General features: G+C 35.4%; 1 protein-coding gene across 2 annotated transcripts in view; it reads left to right on the top strand.

The window, feature by feature from the left end:
* STRN (striatin) overlaps positions 1 to 12,817 on the top strand; it is a 71,699-nt gene extending 58,882 nt beyond the window's left edge. For both annotated transcript variants that reach the window (XM_079792284.1, XM_079792285.1), the window contains 8 exons: positions 1,276 to 1,451; positions 3,066 to 3,113; positions 4,114 to 4,235; positions 7,248 to 7,415; positions 9,067 to 9,207; positions 10,344 to 10,451; positions 11,785 to 11,871; positions 11,977 to 12,817. In XM_079792284.1, coding sequence (XP_079648410.1) covers positions 1,276 to 1,451; positions 3,066 to 3,113; positions 4,114 to 4,235; positions 7,248 to 7,415; positions 9,067 to 9,207; positions 10,344 to 10,451; positions 11,785 to 11,871; positions 11,977 to 12,146 — 1,020 coding nt within the window. In that variant the 3' untranslated portion in view covers positions 12,147 to 12,817. The remainder of the gene's footprint in view (positions 1 to 1,275; positions 1,452 to 3,065; positions 3,114 to 4,113; positions 4,236 to 7,247; positions 7,416 to 9,066; positions 9,208 to 10,343; positions 10,452 to 11,784; positions 11,872 to 11,976) is intronic.
* The last annotated feature ends 6 nt before the right edge of the window (positions 12,818 to 12,823 follow it).

Raw genomic sequence — 12,823 nt, 5'->3', positions numbered from 1 at the left:
TTTTTATCTTCTTGAACATAGTAAGCATGATTATTTTAAAATTTGAATCAGAAACTCTAGTTCTTTTACTATTATGTGTTGTTTCTGCTTGTTTTCATTTATGTTTTATTATCTCATATGGGCACAGTTATCTTTTATTATGTCCAAATAACTATCTTTGAAAAATTGTCTGTAGAATAACTTTGGGCCTAGGATGGTATCTTCCCCCAGAGAGTATATTTTAATTTGCTTTTGTCGATTGCCTGCAGCCACTAGAAATCTGTATCACCTCACTCCATTTTCACGTTTGGACATGATCTATGTGTAGCTAATCTGCAGTCCCTACAAGGGCTTGTGTTCTTCCAAGTTTACTCTTATGTCTAGGATGCAGCCCTTTGAAATCAAAACCCAAAGCAAGGTAGTTCACCAATCCCCATTTTTTGGACAGTCCCTGGACACCAGTTTGCATCCCCCTGTACTGCAGAGGAGTCAGAAGCACAGCTCCACCTCTCAGCCATCACTCTGGTATCAGTAAACACTGGGGAAAAACTCCAAATATCAGACTCTCCTTCTCAGACCTCTGTCTTCCCCTGGATCCACGCCTGGAGTGTGAAGAGTTCATACATGGTGCTAGTGTAAAGTCATAGACCAACCTCGTTAGCTTTCCTGTTACTTGGAATGAAAACATTGTGCTTTTATTTTTCAGTTGTTAAGATGGAGTTTCTGTGGAGAAAAACAACACAATGATGTGTGTGTTTTATCAATGAAATCCATTATTGTAACATTTGATTGTCTCTTTTAATTTTAACATTTTATGTTTCCAGTTTATAAACTTTGTTACCAATTTGATGAAAAAATTTAGTTATTAGAGAGTATTGAAAAACTCAAAAGTATAATATTCTATAATGTTAACATGTTTAAAGATAACTTGGTTTTTCAACTTTTACCCAAAATGAGTTTCTGTACTAGGATGAATAATTTAGGTTGAAATTACTTGTTATTTTTAATCATCCTGGTGAAGATTGATTTTACTTTTTAAAATTATCTCATCCTCTTTCTATATTGGATTGTTACCTGTTATCTTATTATAGTGCTTATATTTCTTCAAAGAAAACCACTATTGATATATTACTAATTTTGCTTATTGATTTGGTTATTTACATTTAAAAATTATATCGTTTTGAAAGTTACAGAATGTGATGGTTTAATAAATCAGCAAGAATTAATGTTGAAATATAGTTTTTTCCCGTATCCTGATCTAAATGTATAGGTATTTTTCTTTTGTGTCTTTAATAGATAGCAAATAATAAAGATGCCCTGAGGAAGACATGGAACCCTAAATTTACGTTAAGAAGTCACTTTGATGGCATTCGAGCCCTTGCTTTCCACCCCATTGAGCCTGTTTTGATAACAGCATCAGAAGATCACACATTAAAAATGTGGAATTTACAGAAAACAGCCCCAGCCAAAAAGTGAGAATATTCTACTTTAACTTTATTTGAATATTTTAATTAACAGATTTTCAGCAGAAAAATACTGACTTTATTATTTACTATTAAATTCTCATATATCTCTTCTTTCTTCACCATGTCATATAATTTAGAGTGTTTTCCCCTTTATACTCACAGTCTAATACTAGGTTAGAAAACTGATACTTAGGGAGGAATGGTGTGATCTGGTTTCCCAGGAATCCTGATTACAATCCTTATACAGTATTTTAAATGTTTGTCACATTTGGGGAGCCCTTCAAATGTACTGAAAGTTCTCCTATTGCTGTAAATAGGTATAGGCATGTATGATCATCACACTCGGACCCCAATCTGTTCCATTGTTTACAAGCTTTGGACTTTTGGAGTGGAAGGGAGGGAAGGTTAATTGGGAGGGGAGGAGGGATCCTCTTTGGCCTTGTCTTTTTGCCTTGACCCTTTAGATACTTTCCACATTTTCCATATGTCTACCAAGATGTCTAGACTGAAAGGCAGTGTTGTTGCCATTGCATAACTGCTAGTCTTGGCCCCCTTGGTTTTTCTCTAGACTTGGACAGACATGAGTTGGTGCAAACCGTTTTATTAGTCACCAAGCTAGTCCTAATCTCACTTGTTGGGGTCTTTATTGGAGCTCCTTTCTTCCTTGGGTCACATGGTCCAGAACCCAGCATCTGCCAGCAAAGACCCTTCTATAGTATCAGGCATTTCTGTTATTAGAAGAGGAGAATTGAATTTCAAATGGAGGAGATGACAGAAGTTTTATTATTGGTAGAGGATATCTATTGTTTATTTAAAAGAGATCAGTGACATTGTGAGTCATATATAGACTAGATAAATACTTGATTTATCAGTATTTATCAGCTGCACCAGATCTTGCTAAAACCAAGTGAATTCTCACTTGGATCAGGTATCTTCAGCATAAAAAAATTACTTCTGGTTATAAATTGTGCTCTTTGTCTTTCTGGTTCTTTGGTCACAGTGAGCATCACATTAGACTAGAGAATGTGAATGTTTCATCATATATTCTTGACTAAATTTTAAGAAAAATTTTGAAACACATTTCTTGTCGGTGATAACTTAAGTAATAATACCTTCACTTATAAATAACAGTGTCCTGTTCACCTTTGAACTTGAAACTTTGGAAATGACTCGAGGAGAGAGACCATATGCCTATAAAAATTTGCATACAATGTAGAATATGGACTTTAAATCCAGTTTCCATTAACAGTCATGGCCAGTTTAGGCACTGTAGAGCACTCATACACTCAGTATTCTGAGTAATGAATGAACTGATGACTTGGACAGTTTCTGCAAGTATTAAGGACAAATATATTAACCCGCATGGAAATACCAGGAAATTAAAGTGCATGGTCCTGTCCTAAACTGTTTTTCTTGTAGAATCACATTTAATCCTGTATTTGTTGTCATCCCTATTTTTTTTTGTTTTATTTTAAACATAAAGGAATCTGAAATTCCAGAAGATTAAATAATTTGCCTAACAGCACTGGAAATTGAATCCAGAATTTATGATGTAATTCAGTAATATTGTTTACTGCTGAAACTTAGAGAGGTAAAAGCCGTCTTTTCTCTCTGATTTAGGAGTACATCTCTTGATGTGGAGCCTATCTATACATTCAGGGCTCATAAGTAAGTATGTGCTTTTAAAAAAAATAAACATCACTATAAATCAGCTGGATTAGAATATTTTATTTTCTTTCACTTATGTATTTGTGTTATGTATTTTTGAATTTAGTAGCTTTTTTTGTAATTGTAAAAGAAACGGGCAGATAATGTTAAAAATAATTTATCACTACCAAATAGGGATTCTTGCTGAAATTATATTTTATTTGCATGATGTTTAAATAATGTTTATATCTTTCTTAAAAGAAAGTTGAGGCAATTAGGTTGAAATATTAGAAATCCTGCCTTTTTTCACTTAAAGATAACCTACATAAAAATATCCAAGATTTTTTTATTGTGATCACATATTGCTTTTCCTGTTAAGCTTAAGGAATATCCATGGTCACTTGCTTTGTAACACAGAGATCACAATACTTTTAAAAAAATTTTTTTTTAATTAATTTCAGAGAGGAAGTGGGAGGGAAAGACCGATAGAATCATCAATAATGAGAGAGAATCATTGATCAGCCGCCTCCTGCACGTCCCCCACTGGGGATCGAGGCCGCAATCGGGCATGTGCCCTTCACTGGAATCAAACCCAGGACCCTTCAGTCCGCAGGCAGACGCTCCATCTACTGAGCCAAACTGGCTAGGGCCACAATACTTTCTATATAAAGGTTAGATAGTAAATATTTGTAGGCTTTGCAGGGTATATATCTATATCTATCTATCTATCTATCTATATATTTTTATTTTAGTTTGGATCTATAACCTTTTTAAAAATGTAAGATGCATTCTTGGTTTGAGGACTGTTCAAAAGCAGACCATTGGCTGGTTTGGGCCCACAGGCCATAGTCTACCAACCTTTGGTTTAGCAAAGGAAGAAAAATCAACAATGCTTTGATAGTATCATTCATTGTACAAAGCTGAAAAATAGAAAGCCATTTGAATAATTAGGTATTCTTAATTTTAGTAAGTCTTATTATCAGATTCTTTTTGAGACTAGAAATTGATTGTTATCTCCCAGAGGTCCAGTGCTGTGTGTGGTAATGAGCAGCAACGGTGAGCAGTGTTACAGTGGTGGTACCGATGGACTGATCCAGGGCTGGAACACGACCAACCCCAACATCGACCCCTATGACTCCTATGGTATGTGAGTCTCCAAAGATATGAAAGAATAAAATGTTTTCTTTTTACACATTTTATATAGCATTAAAGGAGAAAATGAGATATTTTAAAAAATAAATTGATAAAAGAGAACTATATCTTTGTTCAAAAGAACACCTATATTTAAGAACCAATTTGATATATAATGTAAAAGAAAAAATGTATTCTTCCTGAGAAAATAGTTCCCAACACCAAAGTCTTATTGATGGGAGATGCTGGCTTGATTGACAGTTGTTTTCCTCATTTTAGGCATCTGAGCAGTACTTGGTACATTATTACTAATCTGTACTCATATTTCATCTCTATTCTGATAAACAACTTTGAAGGAAAATGCATGTTAGCATCATCTTCTTGATCAATTATTGGAGGGCATAGAGGCTAATGACTTTTCGAGTCCATGGCACCAAAATATTTGAAAGGTCTTATAAGTTCAGAAGTGCCAGGAGGCACAAATCCTTATTATAATCTGTCACTAGCTATTACCATAAAATTCCTTGTAAAACCTGGTTTAGGAATTGACTGTTTTGGTTTTTTCTTAAATTCTAGAATGGTACAAAGTGTCATTTACCATTAAACCATATTTTTATTTTCATTATTACTTTAGATTAATTTTATCACCAAACCAAAGTAAAGATAAGAAATTCAATAAATAAAAAAATTTCCCAACATTTATTTAATAAGCATTTAACCTATATTTTGTGAGAGGTGAACCTCCTCTCTCCCTGGTTCTCTTGCTCATTTATGTGTTTCATGCTTTTCCTTACTTCATCTAACAGAGGATCGATCAGTTGTCCTCATTCTGTCCCAAGCCAACCCTTCTGCTTTTGCTCTTGACCCCATTGTCTCTTGTTTCCTTTGAGGCTGCATGCTACCCTCCCCCCACTCTCCACCCCAGGTCTCTCTGGCTCTCATCTTAAGCCTCTTTGTTCTCTTCTCATCCCCTGAGCATATAAATAAATTCAGGTATCCCGCCATCCTGAGCAAGGGGAAGCCTTTTCTGGCTTTATTTCCCTCCCTGGCTTCTGTTTAGACTCTCTTTTCTTCACCATCTGTGTCTCCTTGATGGTGGAAAACACACTCACTAGTTACTAATTCCATGTCCTTTCCCTGGGCACCACCTCCCTTTGTATTCCATCTTCTGGTCACACCACTTAAGAATAACAAGATTTTCAGTCCTGATCCGAAGGGTATTTTACAGTCCTTGTTTTACTAGATGTATTGGCTCTGAAACTGTGGACCATTCCATCCTCTTTTAAATTTGTCCACTATTGGCATTTTTTTTTTTTTTTACTATTGGCATTTTTGACATGTAACTCTGTGACAGTTTCTCTTCCCTATCCTTCATAAACTCCTTTTCTTTTTCTTATCTTAAATATTGGCATTCATCAAGGTCCAGGCCCTAACTCATTCTTTGCATTGTTCACATATTCTTTTTTAGATTGAATCTACTGCCATGATTTTATATGCTGTTGACTCATAAGTCTCCTCTTTAAGCTTCAGACTGCCTTTAGAAGATGTTAAAGTGGCTGTCTCATTGTCCATAAATCCTCTTAAGTGCTGTATTTCTTCTCCCATATATTATTTATTAGTTGGTGGCTCTACAGAATTACCCAAATTAGAAACCTACAGATTATCCTTGATTCCTGTTTTACTATACACACCTTACTCATTACTTAGTCTTTTTTATGTCATTCCTAAATATTTTTTTGAAATGTACTCCTGCTCTGTCCTTTTTGCCACTGCCCTTACTTGGGTCTTCATCATCACTCTCAGTCTAATGAAACAGTCCCCTTGCCTTCATCTTGATTTTGTTTAGTCTGTTTTCTTTACAGAGTTACCTTATTCAGTAGGTACTTCACCCTGTTGTCCCTGGGAAACCCTTCCCTACTGCTTTTAGGATAATTCCCAAGTGCCTTAATGTGTAATAGAAGTCTCACTATAAACTAGCCACTCTTCACCTGATCCACTTCCTGCCTCAAACTTCATACTCCGGTAATTCTAAGTTGCTTATTTCCTCACATATCACATTATTGTTCCTTCTGTGATTTTGTAGGCGCTGCCTCTTTTACCAGGAATGACTCCTCTATTCTTTGCCTGCTGACATCTGTACACTCTAGGTGTCATTCTCCCAGTTACTGTCCATGTAACTGTTTCTGTCACTATTACTGTACTTGTCACACTGTCTTTTGAGGACAAGGATGGTATTATGTCTTAATCATCTGTGTGGCCCTGGCATATAGCATAGTACCTAACACACAGTATGTCTTTAATAAGTACTTTAGGGTGTGACTGAGAGGATATAGGACAGATAACAACAGTAACATTTTACACTTAACCTCTGTAAGCCATCTTGAAGGTGAGGATTAATAATTAGTTTCCAATTTGACTTTTATCATGAAACAGTGCTAAGTGACCCTCTCCCTTCCTCCTCCCTCCCTCTCCCCCCTGCACATCATCCATATGTCAGTTACTGCTGTTTGAGAATTTGGGGGTTCCTGTAGGTCTCAGTTCATTTACTTTATGTCAGAGGCCCGTTGCTCCCAGGAATAACAGCCGTTCGTGGTACTGTGGGATAAGTGGCCTGAAGGAGTATATCCACAGTGCTTAAGGAGGTGGAGGAGGGAGGGATCTCTCTTCAATTTCTCAGGGAATATGAGTGTGTTTTCTCTGAAGTAGTTAAATTCAGATGATTTATGTGTGTTAACATGTTCTTTAAATAAAATATCTAGACAAATGGAAGAAAAAAGGGAGGGAGAATGAAATGCCTAATTTTTTAAAATAGAAAAATGTGTACTTTGTAATTTTAATTTCTAAATTTTAAACCCTACATTTGCATATTTCCAAGCCTATTTTTAATTGTAGCATTTCAGAAAAAATTATAGACAGTAGGAAGCATATTTTATACTGTTATCATGTCCTTTTGTTTTCTCTGGACTCTAAGTACCTTTTTAAGTTGTTTTTCTCCTGACTTTGCCTTCTTGCTGTTTCCTATAGACCCTTCTGTTTTAAGGGGCCCTCTGCTCGGCCACACCGACGCAGTCTGGGGTCTGGCTTACAGTGCAGCACACCAGCGTTTGCTGTCCTGTTCAGCAGATGGCACTCTTCGTCTATGGAACACAACTGAGGTTGCTCCAGCCTTAAGTGTGTTTAATGATAATCAAGGTACGTACTTTTAAAATTATTTCACTGAATCTTTTATAAAATTCTAAATTATCTATGTCTTATTATAAAAACTAACATGCAAATAAATAAATGATTCCATAAACTCTTACTGTTTAAATTTAATTTGAAAGGTTTTTGAAGTTGTGAAAATACATATATTTGAATTTTCAACTTATTATGTATAAGTTTTAAAAATATAGTATTTGGTGAAAGAACACATCTTTAAAAAATTTTTAGTTGAGATATAATCTGATTTTTACTGTATATAAATTATAAGGATACATTTTAATGAGTTTGACAAATGCATAACTCTTACATCAACATATAAACATTTACTTTCCTCTATAAACTTTTTTTATGATCTTCCCAGTCCATCCCCTCTCCCCATTCCCACCCACAGGTACCCACTGTTGTGATTTCTTTCATCATAGATTAGTTTTGTCTATTCTAAAACTTCATATAAATGAAATCATAAAATGTGTACTCTTTTTGTGTCTGGCCTTTTACTCTCACGATAATATTTTTGTGATTCATCCATGTTATAGTAAGTATCAATAATTTATTTATATTGTTTAGTAGTATTTTATTAAACCACAGTGTGTTTATTCATTTACTTCTTAATGGACATTTGGATTGTTTTCAGTTTTTGACTGTTTTGAACAAGCTGCTGTGAACATTCATATGTTTTTATTATAGGTGGGTAAAGACCTAGAAGTAGAATTGTGTGTTTGACCTTATGTGAAATTGCCAGACTTTTTCCCAGAGTGGTTATGCCATGTTACACCACTGACAGCAATGTATGAGAATTCCAGTTGTTCTACATCCTTAGTTACTAACATTTGGTGTTGTCAGTCTATTTAATTTTAGCCATTCTGATATGTAGCAGTGTTTCATTGTGATTTAATTTGCATTTCTTTGATGGCTAATTCTTTTGAGCACTTTATTTGTGTGCTTATTGGCCATTAATATACCTTCGGTAATATACACATTTTTAAACTATTTGCTTTAGTTAGATTTTGAATCAAATGGAAAAATCAGATTATATTCATATATACATATTCTATTTTTTATGTTTATAAATAAGCTTCAAATTTTAACCAAGTTTTACCTATTATAGAGGATAAATAAAAATACCTTCTTTATTCTTGAGCTGTGATAACGTGTGTCTCGGTTTTGATAAGTTGCCTGCATTTAATATTTGCATGATTACCAGTAACAATTTGGAGCTTTACGTTTTAAATTCTTAAATTTTTGATAAGTTAGAATTCCTACTAAGAGATAGGCTTTTAAAATGAAGAATTTCCAATGATGCTGCTCTAAGCTCCAGGTTGAGGTAGAAGCAGCAAAACTTGTAGTCCATCCATGTTTTTCATTTATTTTTTGAATAAAGGCTTGCATTCCATTTATGTATTAGCTGAGTAACAGGTAGAAGATGTGCTGAACAGGTAAGAGTAACGAAATCGGCTAGGGCTAAAAGAAAAAAAAAGAAATAATCTCCATTGGATGGCAATGAGCAAATTCTTATCCTAATGTCGAGCCTTACTTACTCCTCAGGGAAATCATGCTATTATTTGTTTTGCTATATTTTAAGCATATTGTTAAGTAGACCCTCTAATTATCATTCTCTGTGAATATGTTCTGACTTTTTTAGAATTTGGAATCCCTGCCTCTGTGGATCTAGTAAGCAGTGACCCGAGCCTTATGGTAGCATCATTCAGCAAAGGATATACAAGCATCTTTAACATGGAAACACAACAACGCATTCTCACTTTAGAATCCAATCTAGATACGAGTATGTATAATATAGTCTTTAAGTAGTCTTCATCACAATGAAAGAGTTGACTATGAAAAATGCTTGTCATTCTAAAGTCTTCAGCCTGCTAAATCACAGAACATAGTTGCTTAGTTAGAAGGATATAATAACTTAAAATCAGGGTTAAGTTTATGCACATTTATAACTATACTAGAGGCCCATTGCATGAAGATTCGTTGCAATAGGCCTTTCTTCCCCTGGCTGCTGGCACCGGTTTTCCTCACCCAGGACCCAGGCCTTCGCTCTGGCTGCCGCCTTCAGTCTTTGTTCCGGCCGGAGCACTGTTCCTGTAGCTCCCTCTGCCCCCCACCCTCCCCCTCATAGCAGGCATCCTGCCCCGCCCGGCTGCTCTGTGCCTGCACGTGTGCTGCCCAGGGGCCTAGAGCGGCTGGGGGGCAGGGCCTGCTGCCATCTTTGTTGGTTAATTTGCATATTCACTCCTGATTGGCTGGTGGGCGTCATGAAGGGATGATCAATTTGCATATTTCTCTTTTATTAGTGTAGACTATTTGAAATAGCATTTGACCTATTTATTACAAAGAGGAGTCAAGTTGATTTTATGCCAAATGATTAGTTTTCTATTTTGTTTGAAGAAAATATTTATTTGGGATAAAAAATATTTTTCATTTCTCATAGTATTTTTTAAACCAACTTAACTTTATATTAATGATATAATTTGACACTGCTCCTTACTGATTAGAATATAGATTAAGCTGTACCTCTCAAAATCCCAAATCTGAAGCTCCTGATTGGATACAGGAAGCCAGGAGATAGTTTCTCAGGTTGTAAAGAAGTTATTAAAGAATTATTTTGTTTGGGGGCTTTTTTAACCATTGCTTCCTATCTTTCTTCTTAATCCAGGCAATTACATTTTAGGCTGCAGTTGCTAAACATAGATAGCAGGTGGTACCTCTAGGTTTATCAGGATAGTATTTCTCTGGCAGCTCTCATTTCCTAACATTAAAATTATGAACACAATTTCAGAATAAACTAACTAAAAACAAACTAAAGTGACATAATTTATTTTTTCAGTCTCTTAGAGTATTCAGTTCTCTTTTGTTTGAAGAAATAGTAGCTTTGATTAATTTGTGTTGTTTTTAATTTTTTCTTTTTAGCAGCCAACTCTTCCTGCCAAATAAATAGAGTCATTAGTCACCCCACTCTTCCCATCAGCATCACTGCTCATGAAGACAGGCACATCAAATTCTATGATAACAATACAGGTAAGAATGTATTAAAATTTGATTATTATTAAAGCAAAAAAGAAAGTCTTCACTCTATGTAGGCCGATTTTGGTATCTGTCCATGGCTTTATCATCAGGGAATAGGCATTGAAATATGCGTATTCTCCCAGCTCAATTTCTGTTCATTTCATTCAGATCTGCTGAGAACTACTCGTTGTGATAGCATATAGAATTATCTTAGTTTATTTAATATTAAGTACATGCTATATTTTTGCCCTGGAGTCAAGGTTATAAGTAGGAACATAATGAAAATTTTATTCAAATACCAATAAAAATGATCTCTTACTGTGAATATACTGAGTATAAGTAGAGGCATATATGATCATTATATTTTGTTTGAAATTATTCGGTTTTTGAATAGCCTTAGTGTTCAGGATGGAAAATCCCTGAGTCATTGGTTATATTTTATTCGTTTTTACATGGACTAATCTTTTCTGCATTATAATACTGACTATTTGGTCCTGATTTATTTGAATTGGGGCTTTTCCATTTTTTATTGGATTACATTTCACTAGTCTAAAGGAAATTCATGAAGAGCTCTGCTGGGAGAAAACACTGTATTATCAGCCATATTTACCTGAGTGTCCGCTGTTGGCTTTGTAAATATGTTGACTTTTGCTGACTTTGCTTAGCTGTGAGTGATGAGTAATTTAATGTTCTTGAACTCTAGAATATATTGTCTCCACCAAAATTGTGGCCAGTTTTCTCTCTGTTCCTTTATCTTTGTATCAGTCTCTTCTTCTATTCCCACAATCCATATAATTTGCTTGTAGCTAAAGAATGCAAAGTAGGTGGTTAATGTCTAAGTTCTAGTTAATGCACATGGCTTAAAGGGATATCTGTGTACAAATTACTGACTTTTATATTGTGGTTTGAAAGACAAAAATATAATCTGGAATTTGAGCTTTTGTTTCTCATCAATAGCATGGCCAGATTAGAGAGGGCGATCTGTTCAAAGTGATGAAAAAAGCTATTGATGCAGTAAGTACACAGAGAGGGGTGACTGGAGACACCAGTATGACGTAGTAACTGTCATATATTCGTAGGAAGCTATTAATAAAGAATAACAATTGCCGAAACCGGTTTGGCTCAGTGGATAGAGCATCGGCCTGCGGACTCAAGGGTCCCCAGGTTCGATTCCAGTCAAGGGCATGTACCTTGGTTTCGGGCACATCCCCAGTAGGGGGTGTGCAAGAGGCAACTGATCGATGTTTCTCTCTCATCGATGTTTCTAACTATCCCTCTCTCTTCCTCTCTGTAAAAAATCAATAAAATATATAAAAAAAAAGAATAACAATCTCTTTTTCCAAAGGCAAACTGATCCACTCAATGGTAGCCCACCTAGAAGCCGTTACAAGTTTAGCAGTTGATCCTAATGGCCTGTACTTGATGTCTGGCAGTAAGTACATCAGCTATGGATAATTTATTTATTCTTATCATTTTCATGTTAATGTAGTTTACCTTTCAATTTATTTATTTATTTGTATTATTTATTTTTATATAGGTCATGACTGTTCAATACGTTTATGGAACCTAGAAAGTAAGACATGTATCCAGGAGTTCACAGCTCATCGGAAAAAGTTTGAAGAATCAATTCATGATGTAGCTTTCCACCCATCCAAATGCTATATAGCCAGTGCCGGGGCTGACGCACTGGCTAAAGTCTTTGTATGACAGAATGCATCTTCTTCACCTTCTATCTCTTTATAAATAACCAACTGCACAAAAGAGATACAGAAGACCAGGGAAAGAATCAACCCATTCTGTCCTTTTGTTCTGCTGAAGGAGCACAGAGAACATTTGTAAAGTATAGTTTTACAATTCGTATATACTGTTTTCTAAAACTAAGGTTTGTTCAGGTTGCTGCAAGCTCAGCTGAATCTGGAGCCTGAAAACTGTTTGTTTCAGATTTTCCCAAAAATAGGAACTTTTATTTCTGGAGTAGTTTCTAATTCGCTAGGCAGGCCTGAGCGAACATAGGTTTAGCTTGTCCCCTGTTGAGTAAATAGGGCACATTATAAGGGATAACAAAAAGCTCCATGGCTGGGAATGAGTAGAGGAAGAGCAGAAATTTAGACCTACTTGTCCCCTGAGAAATCTTGTTAAACATATTAGCTAGTCAAAACAGTAATCAATACCATACCTGCTGTACTAATTCCTATGAGCATAATGACCAGGCAGTGTTAAATGAGTTTTTAATCTAGCTCTCCTTTCAGCTGTTCACATACAGCACCTGGCAAAGCATTTTACCTATTAGGGGGGAAAAAAGAAATGCAATAATATGTCAAATATATTATTATTCAGAAATGCTGAACAAATACTCAGTTTGTAAGCACATTTCTGTATTGTAT

The sequence above is a fragment of the Cnephaeus nilssonii genome (genome assembly GCF_951640355.1).
Source record: "Cnephaeus nilssonii genome assembly, chromosome: 15".
Classification (NCBI taxonomy): Eukaryota; Metazoa; Chordata; class Mammalia; order Chiroptera; family Vespertilionidae; genus Cnephaeus; species Cnephaeus nilssonii.
Note: the sequence above shows the minus strand (reverse complement) of the source record. Positions and strands in the feature narration are given on the sequence as shown.